General features: G+C 38.5%; 1 protein-coding gene across 7 annotated transcripts; it reads left to right on the forward strand.

Annotated features, from left to right (window-relative positions):
• Nucleotides 1-650: 650 nt before the first annotated feature.
• LOC129247328 (PI-PLC X domain-containing protein 1) lies at nt 651-18720 on the forward strand. Of its 7 annotated transcripts, XR_008582551.1 has the most exons (5): nt 659-959; nt 10695-12086; nt 15026-15299; nt 17348-17640; nt 17707-18720. XR_008582551.1 is itself a non-coding variant. In XM_054886420.1 (4 exons), exons 2-4 carry the CDS (start codon nt 11012-11014, stop codon nt 17586-17588), a joined length of 1590 nt encoding a protein of 529 aa, XP_054742395.1. In that variant the 5' UTR covers nt 651-725; nt 10695-11011; the 3' UTR covers nt 17589-18720. The 7 variants fall into 7 exon arrangements, 6 of the variants coding, with proteins under 6 accessions (XP_054742395.1, XP_054742392.1, XP_054742390.1 ...); XM_054886420.1 differs by having other exon boundaries at nt 651-725; nt 17348-18720; XM_054886417.1 differs by having other exon boundaries at nt 659-1013; nt 10661-12086; nt 17348-18720.
• The last annotated feature ends 5547 nt before the right edge of the window (nt 18721-24267 follow it).

The raw sequence follows: 24267 nt of genomic DNA on the forward strand, positions 1-24267 counted from the left end.
AGATGTCTGCGTGCATGGCGCAGCGAATTAATCAATTCAGGGGCTCCGCTGGCTAGGTCATGTGGTAGGAATGGTCACAGACGCACCTCTTAAGTGGTGAAAGACTTGGCTCCGCTTGGCATTTCTAATTGGTGTCAGTTAGCTCGTGAAAGAAACGACTTTCGTGATTTGTTGAACTAGGCCAAAATAGTTTAGGCGGTTACGGCGGCAATAAATAAGAAGAAGCAAAAACGAGATGGAGGTCAATCCCTCGACAGTCGGTTCTGCCTTATCAGAATGAACCGGATTTATATTCGGCCAAGGACTGTCATGTTTGTATGGGGAATGTTTATGATGCTATAACAACATCAGCAAAGACAAGGAGATGGAGAAGGCTGCACACTACCTCTGCTACTGTCGCGCTCTGGTAAAGGCGTCTCACAGATACTTCCATATTTTCACCAAGGTAAAGAGGTCAAGGGCCTTCCCTTTAGTAATATGGCTTCCAATTATATTCGCCAGTGTACTCATATTCAGATAGCTGGGACTAGTTTACCCCTGTAGAATAATTTCTTTTTTGAACTTGGTACTTGTTTATTCATATACGAGTATGCAAATATTTTCTCTACACCCACAAAAAAAAAATATTCAAGCGCTGCCTTACAATTCAGATAAAAAGTCAGAAAAGTTTTATAGTAAATTATATGTAATATTTATAAACCTTAGCGCATGGGAGCGCCGCCAGCGTAAGTATCGCGATAGATGCGGAGCAGCAGAAAAGGTCGTTGAAGTGGTAAGCTTCAGTCGAGACTTACGACAGCACGTGAAAAGTGGTGATACGGTAATTCGGTGACTGCGCGTGAGTGCTAAAATTGAGTGAAAAGCTACGATAGCGTACAATATCGTTCATGCAAATCTGATGCGTCGGCAAGTGCGAATGTGCGGCTAAGCTTTTGTTTGCCAAAAAGGCGGGAGTGCAGGTGATACTATGATTTATTGTGGATGTGTTGAAAACAAGAATAAACAAGAAAAATGTAAATAGAAGTATACACATACACACATATAAACATATGAACATTAAACAAACTAAATAAATAAACGAACGGTGCACAAGAATGCGAAGTGAAAGCGGACACAAGCGTATGGTTTAGCACATTTCATTTGAAAACGGAAATGAATGGAAATGATTGAATAAATTAATAAAATTATGCTGGTGATAAAAACTAAATAAAACGAAAGCTGGAAAATGAAATCAAATATACCAATAGTATAACACAGCGGCATACTGAAAATTGTATCGTTGTATAGGAGTGGTAGTAGGAGCACAATTTAAAAACTTCCATTTGTATTATGCACCCTATGCTCTGAAAGTACCGGGAATGTTTAAATAAAACAAAGCAGAGTTAAGTTTCAGGCCAATTTATTTTATCTCCTTCAAAATATGACCCGTATGAAGCAACACACATGTGCCAACGTTTAACCCAGTGCTCCATGCCCCCCTGGTAGGCCGACGAAGGGATGGCCTTCAGCTCCTTCGTCGCCTTCTCTTTGAACTCCTCTATCGACTGAAATCTCCTTCCACGAAGTGGTAACTTCAAATTTGGAAACAAAAACAAGTCGCACGGGGCTATTTCAGGTATTTTTCAATTGGCGCGGGTCGATTTTGGCGCCCTGTGGTAGCCATTTTGTTTTGGTGACATTTGTCAAATCTTTTGTTTATTATTCAGTTGTTTATGCCAAATCATCATGGCAAGTTACAGGATTAAACAGCACGTTCAAATGATAAAACTTTATTATCAAAATGAGTGTTCATTAACGCAAACGTTGCGCGCATTGCGCCCATTTTTCGGTAGACGTGGTGGCCCTTCCAATTTCTTATGGCCCATATTGAACCATATGGACCTAGACGACATGTGGTTCCAGCAGGACGGCGCTACGTGCCACACAGCAAACGCCATTTTATTCCATTTCAACATCTACCCGCCCTTATTGAAAACCCCTTTACTTGGTGTTTGGTTAAATAATCCAGCACAATTTGCGCTCGGTGCGATGGCGCGTTATCATCATGCGAAATCCGAGAATTGTTTGCCCACATTTCCAGCCGGCCAGGCAGGCACTAATGATCCGATGGCGCTAAAAAGTGGCAGATGTGTGTCTTACAGTCCTACCAACATAAGAAATAAATATGGACCGGTTCCCACGTGCGCGGTTCGTTTAAATTAAACATTCCCGGTACTTTCTGATCATAGGGTATAACTGAGCACTTATTTCACAAAAATTTGTAGAATTCATTTATTCAAAGTAGTGTCCCTCACTGGCCGCAACTTTCGTCCATCTCTCATACAATGCGCTAGACTTTTCAAAAACTTGGCCTGTTAAAGATATTTCACTGACTATTCAAATTTGAATACCATGTATTCAATATTTACAATTTGTTCTCTTCCGGTAACCCTGATATGAAATTTGCGAGAAATATTTTGATATTAACTAGCTGCCTTCTATACAGTCCAAAATCCCATATAAAAAATCTACTTAAAGTCACAAAATTATTTCTTCTTCTCTTCTTCTTAATTGGCGCTATAACCGCTTACGCGATTTTGGCCGAGTTTAACAAAGCGCGCCAGTCGTTTCTTTCTCGTGCTAACCGGCGCCAATTGGACACACCAAGTGAAGCCAAGTCCTTCTCCACCTGATCTTTCCAACGCAGAGGAGGCCTTCCTCTTCCTCTACTACCACCAGCTGGTACCGCATCGAATACTTTCAAAGCCGGAGCGTTTGCATCCATTCGGACGACATGACCCAGCCAACGTAGCCGCTGGATCTTTATTCGTTGCGCTATGTCTATGTCGTCGTAAAGCTCATACAGCTCATCGTTCCATCGTCTGCGATATTCGCCGTTGCCAACGTGCAAAGGTCCAAAAATCTTACGCAGAATCTTTCTCTCGAACACTCCAAGCGTCGCTTCATCGGATGTTGTCATCGTCCAAGCTTCTGCGCCATACGTTAGGACGGGCATGATGAGAGTCTTGTAGAGTGTTAGTTTTGTTCGTCGAGAGAGGACTTTACTACTCAGTTGCCTACTTAGTCCAAAGTAGCACTTGTTGGCAAGAGAGATTCTACGTTGGATTTCAAGGCTGACATTGTTATCGGTGTTAATGCTGGTTCCTAAATAGACGAAGTCTTTTACAACCTCGAAATTATAACTGTCTACAGTGACGTGGGTGCCGATACGCGAGTGCGCCGACTGTTTGTTTGAAGACAGGAGGTACTTCGTTATTTCACTACATTAATATACGAGTACGTTGTCTATTTGTCCCGTCCAACGATTCTTCATAATGTAACTGCGCCTGATTTTAAGTACATTTGTGTGTACGGCACGAGAAAATATCAATAATCTTTAGTAATTACTTATAAATAGGAATTTCCACAAAGCAGTATCACTTAATTGCTTTACAAAACAAAAAAATCCTCGATATCAACTATCATGCTTCGATAGTTTAAATAATTACAACAGAAAAAATGGAGCGAGCATTTTTATACCCACTAACGAACGATATTTACTTGCTATTAAATGCCATCTACTAAGTTTACAAAAGTTGCGCCACAATAATTCTGAAATCGTTTTTCAGTGAATGAGTTTTTATTTTGGTTTAAAAGCAAATGAAAATTATGACTGAATATTGAAAGTGTATAAGGACTTTTTGCCATAAATTAGTACAATAGAAAGCTGAGTTGCTAAATTTAAACGTGGTCGTACAAGCCTTGAAGACGTGATCTGGTTTGTCGATTACTTGCAAACTGGTAAAACAATAAATTCTGTATATTATTGTAACCTTTTGGACCAGTTGAAAAAGAAAAAACTTATATTAATATATTTTCATCAGAACAATGCACCGTGTCTCGAGAGCATTTTGACAATCGCCAAAATCTCCATGAATCGGTGGAACATCCACCGTATTCACCAGATTTAGCCCCTTACGGGTTCCTTATGTCCCCAGCCCTAAGAAAACCTAAAAAAATTCATGAGTGGAAAGCATTTTTCATCAAATAATGAGGTCATACAGCTGTATTAAACGTTTTATTCCGCAACAAAATTCTCAACACCTCAGCAAAAAACAGAAACAAATTGTTAAAAGTCAACGAGAATTACGAGCCACTTGAAACTTACACTTTGCATTTACTAAAATTAAATGACCCATAAAACTGCATGCCTTGTAATTTTCCCCATTTTCTGATTAAGAGCTGAAAATTTTGCTGACAATTTTTTGTGTTTTGTGAATTTTACACAAAGTTTAAAACGTTGAAGTATGTTTTTTTTTGTTGTACAATGCACTACAAACATACTTATATACAAAATAAAATACAAATACTTAAATACAAAAACAAAAAATTAAGTTAAAACTTGGCATTAGTCGCGCTCCTATTATTTTGAACCAAGTTGTAAATCTATGCGCAAATAAAGGTGAAAAATACTTACGCCTTTTTGATTTGGGTATAAAAAATTAAACAATCGCATTCATGTTCACACTTATTCACAACATAACATACATACATATATCCATATTTACTACTGCAACACAGGTGTGCCACTTATGCAGGTCCGTATGCATTAGATATGACTGACTCATTTGAACTCGTTTGTCCGAGAATGCATTCTTATTTAGCGCATCGTGAATACGTACATATGTACATATATATGTACATACATACATATATATATCTATACAAACATTGTTTTTAATTTTTTATGCCGCTACTAGCCAATTGAGGTCTGTAAACAAAGTATGTTCGAAGGTTTTCCGCGATTAGGTCGTGTACTCAATTTGGTGCAGTGTCACAAGAATTTAGAGTAAGAGAGCATCTGAGAGTAGGAACTGATCACTGAAACCCAAAATAGCAGAATCTGAATATTGGGTAGTCCAAAAAGTTGGACAACAAATTTAAGTAACCTTGTAACTTGTTTGTAAAGTTGTTTTTAGTGAACTTTGTTACTTATTTGCATAGATACATTCTGCTCAAATATGAACGAGACGTTATCAATAAAACGGTCCGCGGATGACATATGGCAAAAATAAATTTTTTGTTTTTTGGTAGGACTGTTATAAGCTTACATGGCAAATTTCAGCGCGATATGTCACATAGTTTGTTTTCTGTGCTACTGTAAACAAGTCAAGCTCGAGTGTGTTCTTCGAATTCTCTTTTATGACTTCAATTGTCTCAAAATGTTTTCCACGGAGCGGCAACTTGAGCTTGGGAAACAGGAAAAAGTCACATGGAGCCATATCAGGCGAATACGGTGCTTGCGGAACGATATTAACATTATTTTTGTTCAAATAATCGCGAACAAGGCGTGATGTGTGAGCTGGTGCATTATCGTGATGCAAGAACCATGACTAGTTGTCCCACAATTCCTTCCTTTTAAGACGAATGTTCTCGCGCAAACGCTTTAAAACGTCTAAATAATATTCAGCGTCAACTGATCGGCCTTGCGGAAGGAACTCCGAGTGCACCACACCTTCGTAATCGAAAAAAACAGTCAGCATAACCTTAATTTTTGAGCGACTTTGGCGTGGTTTTTTGGGTTGATGTACGGCCCTCTTTGAATGATTTGTACCACTGGAAAACACGTGCACGCGATAGAGCAGAGTCCCCATAGGTTGCCTGCAACATTTTTAAGGCGTCTGAAGCCGAAATTTTGTTGGAATAACAAAATTTCAAACAAATTCTTTGTTCAACTTGAATTTCCATCGTTAAATTCGAAGAACACACTCGAGCTTGACTTGTTTACAGTAGCACAGAAAACAAACTATGTGATATATCACGCTGAAATTTGCCATGTAAGCTTATAACAGTCCCACCAAAAAACAAAAAAATTATTTTTGCCATATGTCATCCGCGGACCGTTTTATTGATAACGTCTCGTTCATATTTGAGTAGAAGCTATGTACATATATTTTGATCGGCATAGTCCGGTGAGGCGAGCTATGCCATTAGGGTTGAACTTCTAAGTTTGCTGAGCGAAAAACTTATTCAAGTGCACATTCGTATTTTTATTGAACTTAATTTTACTTCGTCAATTCAATAAAGTAGTGACCGGAACTATTAGTCTGAGGGAATAATCAGGAATGGGTGCATAAAAACATCAAAGTGTCTAACGCGTCATTAAAAATGTAAAGTAGTAATTTATAGTAAGTAGCATTGTCATGATAGAAGAGAACGACTTGCTTAAATCTCTAGAAGTAGCAGCTTATTATTCTTTTTCAAAACCCCCAAAACATAGATTTTTATTCCCATTTAAGAAACTTCAATACGCTATGTCCAATATTTTGTCGTGTACTATCCATTTCACATCACCGGCAACCAGTAACTTTGAAAACTCTTAATTCTATTTCATTCTGTTTCCGCAGGGTTTCACAGGTAGAAATTCCGTCCATCAAATTTCCATTATATAGTAATGTAATCCATGTGATAGCCACACACTGAGATTTTTTTTTGTAAGCAGCCTTTTCAATTGGCTCAAATCTGTTTGGGAAGGATACCTAGTGCCCTAAAAATTTTATAATTATTTGTCAGCATTCGATCTCTACGATGTCAGTACGGTTTTCGTCCTTTTCCAACTCCTATTCTATTCCATTCCTACAAAGGGTGATTGTTTCATCCACTTTTGGCAGCTTTTTACATGCAAGTATTCTATATTAGAAACCCACCAGAGAGCGTCACGAGAATGGCTCTGGATTGGAATCCGCAAGAGAGCAGAGGTGGCGGTCGCTCAAAGATTACTTGGCGAAGATCGATGTTGCGCAGCTAGCAAATGCCGACAACACATGGGACGGCGCAAAAGCCAAAGCCTAGAACCAAGTACGATGGAAGAGTCCTGTCGAGGCGCTATGCTCTCGAGCGGAGTGAACAAGGATATAAAAATAGGAATCAATGTTTTGATTCTGTAGCTTATTGCTGCTGCCTATCGTATTTCGGATATCAAATTAACTATTACTTTAAGATCTCACTGATTGTCTTTGCATTGAAGTTCCAAGCCAAGGATAACAGATTACAAGGTTTGGCATCCGAAGCAAAATTGTGGGAGTGACTTCGATTGCCAAGGCATAGAGGATTCGACAGCAGAATTGTGCCCGCTCTTTCAATCAATCGTTGTAAAGGCCAAGATTGATAGATCAAAAGTTTTGGCCATCCATTGATTTTGGCGTTGGCGTTTAATTTCTTATATCTCCAACTCAATCTCTGAGTTTTATTGTAAATCCCTTATTACATCATCAAATCAGTTGATTCCTTCAAAACCGCTGGATACTTACTGGCTTGCTGTTGGCCACACCTTCTGACTTCTCTCTACCATGCACACTGGGCCAGAAGACCCGAGTGAGTGGCCAAAACTCTTTTTTCTTAGGAAAAGGCCATAAAACCGATTAAAACCACGTTTATTATAGTTTTTTAACTCTATGAATGCGAATCTGAAGTCAAAATTAAAAAATTCAAAATGGCGGATCCAAAATGGCGGATATGAATTTAAAAAAATCCGTATTTTTGCTTCAAACTCAAAATCTAGGGGTTTAGAACAATGCACATTACGAATATAATGTCAACTTTGAGAAATTCAAAATGGCGGATCCAAAATGGCGGACATAAAATTTAAAAATTCAGTATTTTTGTTTCAAACTCAGAATCTAGGGGTTTAGAACAAAGAAAATACGTCTAGAATTAGCTGTACTCATACACCCAGGATACACCGCGAGGAGGATTCTTACGATTTAGTATCCCAATTTTTTTTTTGTAATTTTTGTAATTTTTAATTTTTTTTTTGTAATTTTTGTAATTTTTAATTTTTTTTTGTAATTTTTGTAATTTTTAATTTTTTTTAATTTGACTTAATTTTTGAATCTGCATTTAAGCTCAATTTATTCAGAATCAGAAGTTTCTTCTTCTGATAGTTCAAGTTCATCTAGAAGTTTGTGAACGTCATTAGACGCAATCATTTCATGATCCATGGCCATGGTCTCAAGCGATAATTTGATATCCAAGCTCTAAATTATACTATAAAAACGGTCTTTGGTAGAGTCGTTTTTTCTTCGGTCGAATTGTGTGCGCAAATAATAAGGGTGTTTGCATGAGGCGACTGGTTGAAACAAAAGTTAAAATAAGAAGTTTTTTAGTTGAAACAAAAGTAAAATGAGATTTTTTTTTTTTGTTTTTTGTATGTACTTTTATTTAGATTTATAGTTAAAGCCGCGCTCCTCCCCCTATTTGTGGTGTGCTTTTATTGTTTTCCCACAAATGAAGGGACCTACAGTTTTAAGCCGACTCCGAACGACAGATGGTTGTGTTTTATGAGGGGCTTTTTCATGGCCGAAATACAATCGGAGGTTTATCATTGCGTATCTAGAGGTGACCGGTATTAGAAAAAACGTTTTCTATCCTTTTGCTGTTTAATGCACGGATATTCAAATCTACGCACTCCCGAATGGTAGAGTCGCTAATAAGCCTATTGGCATATTTTTTGTTAGTTTTCAACATTTCTTTTTTAACGTATGGTATATTGAGTTCTTTATATAAATGAACGAATTTTGCATATACCTGCTAAGAACTTTAGAGTTTTCGATGAGAAGTCGGGTGTGAAAAAATTGCCTACCCTTTTCACACGTGCCAATTTTTAGTTCTTATTGTGTTCTATTTATTTTATAAAATATTAATTACAATTGTAAACGGAACCACTCGATACAAACAACGCACACATAGTGCAGAGTGGAAACAGGAAGAGCCCCTCGAAGGAACAGTTGAGTGACTCAAAGTTGGCTGGTGACGAAATTTATTGAAAGTGATTAGTTAGAAGGCTGTTTACACCAAGCGATTGTTGCCTCATGTAAACATCTTGTTGAAGAATCTCATTATATGCGAATTGTGGCGAGATGCTCTGACAACACAAAACAATGCTTGACTACAAATTACCAACAACAAAATGGTGCGGAGGCGGTAGTTGGATTCTGTATGAATCACCACTTTAACCAACATATTACCATTATTTTCGCATTACTGACTTATTGCTTTTCTCACTGAGCGATCAACCAGCCGTTCAGAAGGATAGGAAATATTTATTTTTATTACAAAGGAACCCCACTGCATAAATTAAAAAAAATCACTTTCACCAGAACTTAAAATTTTGTTGATATATAGAATCTGTCTAGTGGAAGCGTGATCGGCAAAATTCAAACTTAGAATTCCGTCATAAAATAAATGTTAGTGTTGCTAAATAAATGTAACCTTTTTGCAACACGCATTGTGCAATTTGTTAGTTTTGTGAGAAATTTACAAAATGAGTTCCGACTATGAAAAACGATTTGAGGCAGTGTTCCTATGTAAAAACCTTAAACGTCCTAAAATGTCATGTTTATAAATAAATGAGTGCACCGTATACTGAAATTAATAACGTTGGCCCTACACGAGACCCAAAAAATAGCTCTCCAAAGCAAGATCGGTAAACCATTGATTTGTTGTTGTGATACAGCCGAACTTAGCTAGCTATTTTAAGGAAAACTGGTATTACTCCAGTTACTATGCAGAGACACAGTACCAGGACGTTTACTTACAGAAGACCTGATATTCCGGAGCACTTTGAAAAAGGACTTGCATGGGCTAAGGCAAATTCAGAACGGAATTGGGCAAACGTAATATTTTCACATGAATCTTCCTTTTGGGGTGAATAGTTACGTACGACGGTCCTGGTGTACTGCTAATAATCGAAAACTTCAACTAACTGTTAAGCATTCAGTAATGTTCATGTTTGGGGCTGTTTTTCCTTTATTGTGTTTACCACCAATTTGAACGCAGTTTTAATGAATAAAATTTAACAAAAAGCATACAACTGCGAAAATGTTTGGAAGAAGTAGCCAACTTTGGATTTTACAATAAGACAACGACCCCATGCATCGAGGACGAGAAATTGCAGAATGAAAATGAAATATTGGATTGGCCTTCACGATCGACTGATGCAAACCCTATGGGGCAATAGTTAAGCAAAACTTCGAAGGAAAACAAATATCATATTCGGTTGATTTGGAGCCGATAACCTCCACAACTTGCGGTTATCTCAACCTTCAAATTAACAAAATGTATGACTGGAAGATGTGAAGCCATTATAGCTAATGGTAGTGACTATATGATTCATTGGATATATTGAGTATAATAAGTACTTAAGCCTATACAATGCACTAGAATCGAATTGGTCAAATAATTTCTAAGATATGGCGGGCACGCTTCATTAAAACAGTCATTATATGTAATAAATGAAAAAAATTAAATGAATACTATTAATTATATTTATATTTCTTTCTTTTTACTATTCAATTTTTTAAATCCCATTTACGAGTAGTTTCCCACTGATCGAGCAAATCTAACGGTAAATGATGTGTTTTTTTTATGTAAAAATAACGGCTTTAATTTAAATTTTCTTTTTTATCGGCTTCCAAAAATGAGGAAATGACTGAGAATGACGCTTTTCTATTGAGAAATTGAGAAATTACCAATTTCGTGAAGTAGTTTTTAAACTGTTATTTCCCAACCACTTCCTATCTTCTTTACTGGCAATCACACACATACATACATACATGGGTACAAAAGCACATACATACATATGTATGTATGTATATATAAATTATCCAACTATTGTTTTAAGTTGTGAGCATCAAATTTATCATAAACAAATCTAGAACGACTCAAACACTCGTCGTGGACGGTTGAAATTGCACGCGCAGCCAGTCAGCCGCTTCGAATGCGATTTATCCCGAACGTTCAAAGTGCAAGCGAGGACGGCGTTGTTTCTTAAGTGAATAACGAGCGTGAAAACGAATTAAATTCCTCACACGACTTCGGCGAAAATCAGCAAAATTGAATACAAAAATTAACCGAAAGTAACACAAAAAAGTGAAAAGTCTTTTAATTCAATTTAATTGAAGTGATCTCTGCCAAAGATAAGCGAAAGTGAAACAAGTGATTTCGTTACATACACAAAGGCGCTAAACCCAGTATGCAGCGGTTACGATTTAAAAATATGTCAACAATCAATGTGTGTTCACTATTTGCAATTTTACATTTTTGCGCACTGCTTGCGCTAAGCACAGTCTCGGCGCTGCCTTACAACTATGATGACATACTCGATTTGAGCGCCACGCGACCTGAAAGCCAACCGAATCAGTTGCATCTCTGGCTGACAATTAGCGCGCGACATCGTTATCTGGAGGTCTCGTGGAAGAATGCACCTGCGCTCCGCGACGATCACATATTGATCACCACACAAGAGCCGCAGAAGTTTGAACGAATTGAGTTTACTACCGGCACGCCGCTGGCGGCTTTCGACAATGCGGAGGGCAGTGGTTTTGTGCCAGTCGATGGCATCACCGAGCGCACTACTTCCTCGCCAACACGCTACTTACTCGAACGCAGACACGACACGCATTTGAATGCAAGCAACACCTTCGAGGGCAGTGGTTACTCAGATGGTTTGCCGACTGAATTGCCACGTACAGCAGCAACACCGTCGCGTCAATATTGGATTTCGAATAATGGTGCCAATGATATTGTAGCTGCGCTACAACCAGGCGCTGCCTCACAATGGTTCACTACCGACGTGCCCTTCGATTATACAATGTCCCGCAATGTGACCGCCAAAACTGACTGCTATGGCTACTGGGCGAGTTATGTGAATGGCAGCGGGGTGATATTGGGCAGCACTTGTTTGCGCGCTTATCCTCGTTGGATGCGTGAAATGCGTACGGTAGTGGGTGGCATGCGCTTGCGTGATCTCTTCATACCTGGCACGCATGATTCCGGTTCGTATAGACCGAATTTTGATCCTCTTCTGCGTGAGACACTCGTCACTAAATATGCACTGACACAGGATGATGATATACGTGGTCAGTTGTTGCATGGTGCGCGTTATTTGGATATACGCGTCGGTTACTATCGAAATACACCCGACAAATTTTATATCAATCATGGCGTAACGCGTCAGCGACCTCTAGCGGAAATTATCGAGCAAGTGAAGGAGTTTGTCTTGGAAACGAATGAGATTGTGATATTTGGGCTGAAAGAGTTTCCGGTTGGTAAGTAGAGTTCAGAATCGTTTATTTAAAATTAAATTACTTGTACAGTAAAAGCACGATGAAGATTCAATTTTTCACCACTTCGAATTTGTAGGTGGCAAATTAGAAATACCTCTTTGGTTTTCGTAATTATTTAGTAGAGTTCCTTAATTAGAGAAACTGTAAATGGCAGTTATTAGCGATTAGTTTATATAATGCGGCAAAACTTAATAGAATTTCGAAAATATAATATAATCAAAAATACTTGAACTTACTCTCAATTTTACAAAAGCAATAAACTTTGTAGCGGCCGCCGTAGCCAAATGGGCTGGTGCGTAAATGCCTCGGCAGGCAATAGCAATCTTCCGAGTGCATTTCTGCGACGAAAAAGCTTCTCGTAAAACCATCTATCGTTCGGAGTCAGCATAAAACTGTAGGTCGCTCCATTTATATCTAGAAATACATCAAGACCTACAACACAAACAGAAGGAGGAGCTCGGCCAAGCAGCCACATATACACATATATGTATATTTATATAAGGGTTTTCCAATAACAGGTGTTATTTAGATTAGAATAGAGATGATTAACGATTTTTTATAGCCGGAATTGGATGGTATTGATCTGGACAACGTTTATTTTCAACAAGACGGCGCTATGTGCCACACAAGCAACGATCTTTGATCTTTGAAACCCATTGATCTTTTACGGGGAAAGTTTTCGGACCGTATTATCTCTCGAAGAGGTGATCACAATTTGCATCCGAGATCTTGTGATTTAACACCTTGTGACTTTTTTATTTGGGGCCACGTGAAAGAGAAGGTCTACGCCAACAGTCCAGGGTCGATTCAAGACCTCAAAGATGAAATTCGTAAGGCTATCGAGGACATAGGGCATCCACTTTGCACTTTGGAAAATTTCATAAAAAGGATATTGTCCTGTAAGCGTGGTCGTGGTGGTCATTTGCTTGATGTTATTTTCCACTATTAACGGCATACCTTCCTCTTTATAATGAAATAAACATCCGATCATTTATATTTATTAAAAAAAATAGCATTTTTCTTTGAATATCAAAATGACACCTCTTATGTATCTCCTTCTTCTAATTCGAGCTTTGTGTCTGAGTCTGTCGCTTGAGTCTTTCCAAAACTATTCTAAAACTAATGCACCTTCACAGGTCCCGTAAATTGATGGCAAAGCTATTCGTTTTTCACCAAGTATGGTACATTTGGCCGTGTTGGTTGGTCTAAGGTTCAATGTTCATTATGGATATGAAACATCAATTGATAGAAAAAGTGGTTTACAACCCTGATAGGCAATTGCAGTCATGCCTGCGTATTTCAAATATGAAAAAATCATCTCCTAAAAACCCTTCTGAGATGGCATCAAACTTCGTTCTTGGAAACTCTTTGGTACCTACATTCTGTCAAAAAATATCGGGAAGTGTTCATTTAAAAAGCGCGCGTAACACATATGTATGTCTAATTGTTTTTTTTTGCTGGAGTGTTGGTACAACTGTCCTCTATAGTGTCGCAGAGTTTGAGCGTGATCTGTCGATTAGCTGGTTTTTGGCATTTAATTATATAAGTCAACCGCAGGTGTGCGATTTTCACTACCGAACAAAGAATTTATTTTAAATTTTGTGTGCCGAATCGCTGAAAATGTTGCAGAAAGCCTATGGCGAGTGTGCTTTATCAAAACCACGGGTCTACGAGTCGTATAATGCTTTTGCAGAGGACCGAGAAGTCGTGGAAGATTTGCCCCGATCTGGTCACCCATCAACGTCTTCAACGGATTAAAACGTCGACAAAGTCAAGGGAATTGTGCTGGAAAACCATAATTTAAGTTTGAGGGAGGTAGCTCGTACCCAACGTTTATCCAGCGCATCATAACAGGTGATGAGACGTGATTATAGGAGTTTGACATGTAAACCAGTCAACAGGCGACTGAATGGCGCTATCCACATGAGCCGAAACCAAAAAAACCACTTGAAAGTCGATCAAAAGTGAAAGCCATGCTACTCGTTTTCTTTGATTATCGTGGTGTTGTGCACTCGAAATTCATTCCAAATGGTGCTACGGTAAATATAGAATATTATTTGGAAGTTATGCGACGTTTGGACTCATGGATCTTGCACCAAGATAACGCACCGTCTCACAAGGCTCAACACTTTTTTGACCAAAAACTCGACAAATATCATCGAACAACCACTGTATTCACCGAATTTAGCCGACTGGGACTTTTTCCTTTTCCCAACACTTAAATTGTCACTCCGTGAAAGCCGTTTTGAGTCGACAGAGGCCATTAAGGAGAATTCGCTGGAGGAGCTGATTAAAAGGTGCTTTGATGACTGGACTAATCGTTGGCATATGTGTATAGGTACTTTTTTGACAGAATGTATAATACAGCCAAACTTATGTGACTAGAATCTGCATTGAAGTGCCTGCATAAGCTAAAAAACTAGAAGGAAATGCAGCTCAAGTATTCTGTTTTTTTCTCGCTTGATCAACTGGCGAATTACTTTATAAATGGAGAATGTAGCCTTCTCATCCTATTCCTGGTAAGGTGGTTAAATTATCTCCCAAACCCATGGAAAAAAAGTTCTATCGCCTTCAAACCCAGATCCCAGACCTCAGATATGGTACACTGATGGATCGAAATTAGGAAATGGTAGAGCAGGGGTGGGAATCAATACGCCTAAATTCAAAAAATGGATTCCAATGGGTCTCTACCCAACAATCTTCCAGGCAGAAATACATGCCATTGAGATATGTGTGAGGGAATGTCTCCGCAGAAAAATGAAAGGAACACACATTAAAAAGCCTTAAAATATAGGGCACCTCAACAGGCCTAATAATAATAATAATACTGTACGAGAAACACGAAAAGTAGTGAATACTTAATAACATAAAATTTTCATTATTTCGTTCAATACGTTTTTTTGTTTTCATTTTAATTGCAGGTTTCGGTAAGGGACTTGGCGTACATCGGCTGTTGGTCAGTTTCTTACAACAACAATTCGGTGATATTATAGTTCATCCATCGGCATCGTGGCGCGCCACATTAAATGATATTTGGTCACGACAGCAAAATGTGATTTTGGCTTACGATAAGAGTGCAGTGGTGGCTGAATTTCCGCACACACTGTTTGGTTCAGTGGAACAGCGTTGGGGCAACGTGCAAACATGGACGAATTTGGAAAAGTATTTGCGATCAATTAACAAATTTGATGTGTCGTAAGTAGATTTTGAAAACTTGAGTTAAGATAGTGAATATTTGCATGCAACCAAACTAACTGTTAATAGAAGTATTTAAGTATGCATTTTTGGGTGCTTCGAATCGTACAACATACGATATAATTAGGGGTGTAGGGCAGATCGCCTCCGCATGGTGCGCCCTGGAAATGATCTGCGGCCTTAACGGCCTTTCTGACAACATGAACGGTGACGAACCCCGCATTCCTCTTCTTCTGACCCCTGTGCTGGTGGTTGTGGCATTCTGCCACCTGAGTATGTTAGGGTGAAACTTAACAGAAATGGCTGGTGGGCTAATGCCGTGACCGCCCCCGTCCCGTTAAAACCCTGGCAAACGCGTCGTCATTGGGTTGGCGGTGTAGGTGCGGTTGAGATGACTCCCATCTTTGCGTCCGGTCTGGCTCTGAACGCATGCCTCATGAGGGCATGTGTCAACCCCTCAATTAAAAAGTTAGAGAGAGTTCAAAGGTCTGGACTCATTGGAATCAGTGGGACGCTTCGAACTACTCCTACTCCAGCGCTTAATGTAATGTTAAATGTGGTACCTATGTATAGACATCGCAGGCAGAATTGGTGCTGCACGTACCGCAATCAGACTGAGCGGCTTGGGCTATAAGCTGAATCTTACATATGGGCACTCAAGTATCCTCAGAAACTTTGAGTTCATCCCCTCATCGACGGATCAGTGTGTGCTCTCGCTTAGTCCAAGCGGAAATTTCTCTACCCATATTCCATCAAGGGAGGAGTGGACCGGGGGCAACACTTAGGGACAGGGCCTGGTTAACCTGTTCAAGGATGGCTCGAAGTTGGACGGTAGGGTTTGAGGAGGAGTATTCTGCAAAGAGCTCCCCATCAAACTCAAATTCAGGTTACCGGATCACTGCGGTGTGTTCCAAGCAGAGTTGGCCGCAATTAAAGAAACAGCTGACTGGCTACTTACTTGCGTAATAACTGTTAAAAAGGTAAATATTTACTCCGATAGCCAAGCGGCAATTAGGGCCCGCTGGCCAGGGAATGCCTGGTCTCTCTGTCGATTGCATCAGAATTCTTCGAAATAAAGATAAATTGGGTAACTGATCACAGTGGAACCTGCGAAGCTGACAAGCTGGCTAGACAAGGGACCTGTGAGGTAATGTGCCTGCGAAAGGAGAGGATCGGGATCCCCTTGACAACCTGTGCTCTACTCTTGGAAGGATGGGCTTTGCATCAACTCAGCGAGCGCTGGGCATGTACACGAACTTGTAAGGTCGCGAAGTCCTTCTGGCCACGTTTAGATAGGAGGCGTTCGAGGGACATAATGAGGATGACAAAATCTCCTCTCTCAAATTTCGTGGGCATCCTCACGGGGCACTATCCGCGCGGTGTACATGCCGTGAGACTCGGAATTACTTCGAGTCCTTTTTGCGTCAGCTGTATGGATGATGAGGTGGAATCATCTCAGCACCTGCTTCTTAGCTGCCCAGCTCTCGCGGGATTAAGATTCAAGCATCTTGGTTCTCACTTCTTTTCTGCGCTTGCTGATATAGCTGGTCCTGGTAACATAAATCTGAACAACTTCATCAGCACCATAAAGAGGCTAACACAACCGCAAACTAGTCACCGTTCATAGTCCACAAATACTTAACCCTCCCGACCCCTTCTCCTTTCGTCCTATCGTTTTTTCCTTCACCTCTTTTTCTCCTGTTGCAATGGTATCACAAAGGATGAACCAAACTTCTTTCGTCCAAATTGGCCACTCTCTGGGCAACCATTACTTGACAAAAACTTAAGTACTTATACTATAAACCCTACTTTTGTAAAAAGTGTGCGCGAGCTTAAAGCGTTAAAATTCATATACATATGTATGTATTAGTTATTCATTGATATCGTTGAACTTCAAAACTTTCATTCTTACATAGAAAAAAGACTTGCGCGCATAAGCAAAAAATCGTAAACCTCATTTACTCTCACTACTTATTTATTATGATTATGGTGCATACCTCTCAATAATTTTATCAACATTTCATTTGCGTATTGTTTTGTTTTTACAGTCGCTTATCAAGCCGTCCCGTAGCGGATATGGCCGAACTTACGCCCGACACGTGGGGCGTTATACTCGATAAATATGGCGGTCTGCGAAAAATGGCCGATCAAGTGAATTGGCGCATTTCACAGCTTTATCGCGACGATTTGGGAGCAAATGCAAATATCGTAGCGGTTGATTTTATACGTGGCACCAGCCTGATGAATATTGCCATGGAGTGGAATAAACGAAAAGTGCCCTACTATTAGAGGGGGGTAGAAATAAAATATAATATACTGAAGGAAGACGCAAAAAAAATAAGTAAATATTATTTTTATTCATTAGAATAATTAACAACTAAGAGCAAATAACTTGGAAAATTACCAGGATAGGTGAAATGGTTGAAGTATCAGATTGGCACTGTGAGGCAGCCTCTTAAATTCAGACAGATAATTGCCGACGACTGTATGTATATGGAGAAAGCAAAAGAATATGAATCACTTTTATAAAGCTTTCTACATGTAAATATGTATTTAGGATCTTGATAACAGTAGTGCTGCGATCTGAGGTACTCCTAGATAATCATGATGATTGGTCCCAATTATTAGCAGGTTGAGAGAAATTAAAAAAATGTTTTATTTAATTTCAGAAAGCAATAAATAATTGTTCTTACTGTCTGCTTATTACAAAAGTAAATTTAACAAAAAAAAAATTAAGTCAAATTACAATTTTTCTTACTCACTAAGTACTACAAAAATATCGTACTTAAAAGGTTAAATTACAAAAGACAGTTTCATTGGGCAGAAAAACATAGTTTAGGTAATGTAAAATCGAATTCAATAGAACTCGAGATCCCATTGAGTTCATAAAGAGGGCGAGCAATAGGAGCATTGCAGACATAATTTGTTCTGAACCTATCGAAATGAAACGTATATTTATTTCGTAAAGATCTGGAAGGGACCGAAAAGTTAATCATTTCTAGAAGAGAGGAACAGTCAATTTCTCCCTGATAATATTAAGCAAAAAAGGCAGGGACAAAATCGATCTTCTGCTTTGTAGCTGTTTGAGATTAATTAGAAGTAAACCGGATTTATATGATAGTACAGGATCAAAGAAGTTCAGGGAAGAGGGAGCATTTTTAAGGAAAACTTGTTGTACTCGTTTCTGTAAATAGAGAATTGGTGGTAAGGTCTCCAAATAAATACGGTTTATTCTAATGTAGATCGAACAAATGCAGTAAATAGCAACTTAGGAGTATATCATCATCATTGTTGGCTAGAGAACCCTGGTCGGGTCTTCGCCTGCTGTACCAAATGCCTCCAATTGTCTCGGTTTCGTGTCTGTGTCTTCCATGCCCGAAATCCCAATAAGCATACGTGTTCTTCTATGCCACCTATCCATCTAAGCCTTCCCTGCATTTACCGAAGAGTTGTTGTTGAGGTGGGTAATCCTTGTTAGCCCTTAATATGTGACCTGCCCATTTCAATGTGTTGATCATGGTTATGGTTATCACAGATGGGTGCGCATATAGTTTTTCGAGTTCACGATTGTAGCGTTTCCGCCACTCGCCTCTATCGCATATTGCGCCAAAACTTTTCGCAGAACTCTCCTCTCGAAAATCAATAGATTCTGTTTATTTGCTTCTTTGAGTGTCCACGTTTCACTCCCGTATATCAAGTTGGAAATTATAATTGAGCGAATATTTGTTTTTCTGTCTAGGAGGCGACTCTTTAGGTGTTGACACAGTGAAAAATAGCAGCGGTTGGCCATAAGAATTCTGTGAAAGACAGAGTCCGATGTATGTAGTTGAAACTAGTTTTGGCTTCGTTTATTTCGAAACCTATACATTTTGTTGCTCTCTCAATACTTGCGAAGATTTCTTTGAAACTCGGCAGCAAGGATGCGATTAAGTCAATCTCGTCCGTGTAAGCCAGCAATTGAACCGATTTAAACAAAATAGTTCCTTTTGTGTTTACGGCAGAGTCCCTGATACCTCTTCAAGGGCAATATTAAAGAGGATACATGAGAGCCGAAGTCCGTTCAAGGTGGCGAACTCTCGCGACAGATTGTTCTGAACTCGTACTACGTTCCTTACATTTTGCATGGTCGAGCATGTTAAACGTATTAACTTATCGGGAATGTCGAATTCTGTCATCGCTAAGAAGAGCTGGTTCCTAATTATGCTGTCGAAAGCTGCTTTGAAGTCTATGAAAAGATGGTACGTCTTTTCTAAAATCTGTCTTAGTACGAAAATTAGGTCAATCGTTGATCTTCCCTCTTGAAAACTAGCCTGGTAGCTTCCAATGATGAGTTTAGCGTGCGGTTTAAGTTTAGCGCTTAGAATATTTGAAAATATTGTGTAGATGCTGTTCAAAAGAGTTATGGGCCGGTAATTTTCACAGATCAACATGTCTCTGTTTTTGAGTAGAGGGCAAATTATTCCAATTTCCCACATCTTTAGCATGCGTTCTTCATTCCAGATTTTGCAAATCAGCTTATATATATAGTTAGTTAGGAGGTTTTTATCACTCATGTGTTTAAAGAGCTCTGTTGGGATTTCGTCAAAACACAGGATTTGTTGTTTTTTTGGGTTGTAATAGCCGCCATGAACGCCTGGAAAGTAAGTTCTTCCACCTTTTATGAAGACTTTAACTGTGGGTGTTCGGGTTCACTTAAGCGTATATGGGTCTGCAAATTTCGAACTATTCCTTGTTACAAAACGAAGAGTAGAGATAGAATAAAGTCTATGTGATTAAGAAATGTAAAGCGTGCATCAAAAACAACCTCTAGATTTTTGATTTCTTCAGCAGAATGGAGTATATCATCGCCGATGTTAAAATCAGTAGGAATTAAGTTAGTTATTTGTGAAAATGTGAGTTTAAAACATTTTTGAATATGAAGCGATAATCGAGAACACTACACCAATTAACTAAACTATTAACATCAGCTTGCAGTTTTTTCAAATCAGCCGAGTTTGAAATAATATAATATATTTTTAAATCATCCGCAAACAGAAGGAAGTTGGCAAAAGATAAACAATTCATCAGTAAACAAATCATTGAAAAATAAAACAAAAAGTAAGGGACCCAGTATACTGTCTTGATGTACACCAGAGGACGCAGAAAAAGCAGCAGACGAGGCACCATCAACATAAACTACACAATCAGCCCGCCCTATCATAGAATCCGTCGTAGAAAACCTTCGAATACGAATGTCTACTACGAATACGAAAAAATTGTAATCGTGAGTTCCATATGAACACAATAAAAGGCTGCCAAACTCAAATGTCAAATTTTGATATTTCGACAACAGCTCACTACGATGTAAACAAGACAATTTAGGAAATAATTTGTGAGTTTTTTGACAAGTTAGTTGAGTTTTCCAATTAAAATGATGACATGTGCAGTTGTGTTAATGGAGAAGGAAAGTGAGAGAAGCGAACGGAGTCTCAGAATTGAGCGAAAAATATTGTGAGATACAAGCAACCCTCTCGATATGGACGAACCAATGTAAGTGCTTGTCTTTTTGTTAAAGAAAAAGTCTACTTAAGTCTACGGTTTATCAAAAATTACCGGTTAAATGAAGCTGTATTCACATACATTTTGAGTTTTATTGAAGACAGCGCAAGCTCAGCGAGGTCGTCTTCCATAACTCCACTCCTCGGACTATTCTCTGTTTTACGGTTTCTTGCGGAAGGAGGCTATCAGCACCGAGTTGGAAAAGAGTTAGCTTTGTACTAAACCACGTATTGGCGTCACATACAAATGCGATTGTGTCCTCAGTGGGTAAATCTCGACATGAGTGCCAATGAAAAACGGCAAAGCAAGATGGAATTTTAACAAAAATATAGATAACCGCATAATTTTGTGTGTGGATGGGACGCACATAAAAATTATCTCCCCCACTAAAGAAAACTTCCTCCACTACAACCGGAAGGGCTACTACAGTATCAATGCCATGATTGATTTCTCCTTTATTAGCTCCAACAATGTGGCATACTGCTGCCCTGTTGTTACAACTTTACACATGTGGAGGTTACATAAAAGTACATATACTTCAAAATTTCTTTTTATTTATAGTTTAGTTAATATAGGACTTACATTTTACAGCTTTTTTTATTTGTTTCTTTTTAAATCCTCTTTTTATTACTCGTTCTAATTTTTGTCCGTTAGGCTAACGTCGTCTTAGCAAAATTGTACGAAACTCTAATATTTGACGTTACGAATGTATTCGGTGAATGCTACTCTACGAATTTCGAATGTACGATTACAATTTCTTAGTTTCTACGAAAAAGAGTCTACGAGGAATTGCATGATAGGGCTGAATGTGTTTTACAAAAGTAAGATCGCAGCCAATCTAGAAAAACTGAGCGAAAACCCAGAAATATAAGTTTATCTATTAGACATATTGACATAGACAACATGTTTAGCCATATTTCTCGCATTTCTTAGCACTCGATTTTAATATCAACAACCTATTTTCTCAAAATCATTTAACTCGCAGTCTATATTGAAAAGTATGTCACTCTGTTACTCATCACAAAATAGCCATATTTTCTACAGCTGAGTCAACTAAAATTTAAACTTAAAATTATACCAAAGTATTTTAAAAAAATATGTAGTTGTGTACGTATAGGCAAAAATATGTAGACATGGAATTAGAATGACACAAATTAAAAAATCGATCAAATGAATCTCTTTTACATTCTTACGAATATCATAAAATCAGTTGAGTTTGTCATTCATCTTCTTTTTCTGAAGAACTGCCTTATATATGTATGTAAGTATTTACAAACAGATCTTAAGATTAATCCAATGGCATCTCCAAAAATGTAAAGAACGCGAGCAAAAAGTTTCAATACTTTTTTTCTCGATTTTTTTACTATTCAGTGATGCAAAGTTGTGTTAAATCAATGCTGTCCAAAGAGCGCAGAAAAATATGTAAGATAAGAAGAAACATATTTGTGTTTGCACAAAAATTATTGCAGTATTTTTAACGAAATCCAAATGTTTCATAACAAATATGGGTATGGGAATAAGTTTATGCCCTCGCAAAAGAGATGTCGCTGCTGATATTATTTTTATTTTCGCTCTAGTAATATACTGGTTGAATATTTGAAGGTGTATATGTGAGGTCTCGACCGTAGTAGTTGATATTCTTTTGAAGCGTAAAGGTCCTTTTTTATCTGACGTCAAAAGTGTTTACGTTCGTCCCGAAAAAACAGCATTTGCGGAAAGTCATGCTTCATTATTACCATTTAAAGAAAAGTGCCGCTGAAACGTGTCGTATGGGTATTGATCAATATTTACGCTAATCACGTTCCGTCAATTACAACTTGTAAAGAGTGGTTTCGACGCTTCCAAAGTGGCAATTTCGACGTGAGTGATAAAGATCGCGAAGGGGCACCGAAATTTCGTAAATTCGAAGACACTCAACTACAATAATTATTGGATGGAGGTGCATGTCGAACCCTTGATGATATGTCTAAAGCGTTGGATGTTGACAGATAAACCGTCGGTAAACATTTGCATGCGATGGGAATGGTCCAGAAAGCAGGCAACTGGGTGCCACATCAATTGAAGGAGAGGGATATCGAGAGAAGTTTGGTGACGTGTGAGATGCTTCTTGAACGGCAGAAGCGAAAAGGTTTTCTGCATCGCATCGTCACTGGTGATGAAAAATGGTTGTAGGTATTATAATAACTCTTAGCGTCAAAAATGTTGGAACCTACCAGGTGAACCAGGTCCATCGATAGCTAAAAAAAAATATTCATGCTTCAAAAGTTATGGCGTGCATTTGGTGGAATTAGAAGGGTATCATTTATTATGAACTCCTTAAACAATTTGAGACCATCACTGGCGATCGTTACCGACTGCAGCTAATGCGTTTGAGTCGAGCTCTCAAAGAAAAGCGGCCGGAATGAGACTGTCTACAGTCAACTGACAAACTGATTTTGCTGCATGACAACGTCAGGTCACACGTTGCTAAATCGGTCCAGAAATATTTAGAGGGACTGAATTGGGAAATCTTGCCCCACCCGCAGTATTTCCTAGACATTTCACCTTCGGATTACCATCTGTTCCAATCAATGCAGTTAGCGCTTATAGGAGAGCGATTCACTTCTTATGAGAGCATCGCAAACTAGCTCAGTTAATGGATCAAGTCAAACGAGCGCGAACTCTTTGTCAGAGGAATCCGTATGCCGCCTGAAAGATGGAGCAAAGTTGTAGCTTCCGATGGCACATACTTCACATAAAATCATGTATTATTTAATTGTTTAAATAATTCATAACTTTGGCTAAGAAAGGACGGAATTTCCTTATTCCCATACCCAATATTTAGCTTACAGGTATGTAAAAATACATCCACTTAAGTTTTTGAAATAAGTAAATAAAGTTATCTGAAAAAAAAGATCCACTGCATATGAAAAGGTCAATATTTTTAGTAGATTTATATTTAAGAGCACTTTAAAGATATACCAAATATTGTATACTTTTTTTAAATATTATACATTCACCAATAATCTTAATAAAAACAAGCACAAACTTTTTATAAGCAACTGTTCTTTATTTTGTTCTTAAAAGCGTACAAATACCTTCAGCTAATTGAAAATGTAAGTTTATGCACATTGGAAAAATGAAGTTGTTGTTGTTCATCGAGATGATCTCCACATGAAAGCCTTCCGTCGCTTAGCTGGTCATCTTTTGACAACGCGCTTGTAGAAAATTAGACTCTACAAATGGAAACAGTTTCGTCGGTGCCACGCCATGAAAATATTCATTTCACAGATGAGAAAATTTTCACTGATGAAGAAGTTGATAAATTTTCAAAAGATGCAAAAAAGTTTTCCAAGTGTACCAAGGGATGTCTTAGAAAACGGCTAAAAAACAATACTTCTGGGGTTCATAGTCGCAGAAGATTGGCCGTCTGGAAGTTCAGATTTAAATC

This window comes from Anastrepha obliqua, chromosome 5 (assembly GCF_027943255.1).
Source record: "Anastrepha obliqua isolate idAnaObli1 chromosome 5, idAnaObli1_1.0, whole genome shotgun sequence".
NCBI classification, from domain to species: domain Eukaryota; kingdom Metazoa; phylum Arthropoda; class Insecta; order Diptera; family Tephritidae; genus Anastrepha; species Anastrepha obliqua.

What these genes read in the sequence shown, in the direction of transcription:
- LOC129247328 (XM_054886420.1), top strand. Translation starts at nt 11,012, where the DNA reads ATGCAGCGGTTACGATTTAAAAATATGTCAACAATCAATGTGTGTTCA. An exon ending in GCTGAAAGAGTTTCCGGTTG is followed by an intron (nt 12,087 to 15,025) that starts GTAAGTAGAGTT and finishes TTTTAATTGCAG; the next exon opens with GTTTCGGTAAGGGACTTGGC. An exon ending in ATTAACAAATTTGATGTGTC is followed by an intron (nt 15,300 to 17,347) that starts GTAAGTAGATTT and finishes TTGTTTTTACAG; the next exon opens with TCGCTTATCAAGCCGTCCCG.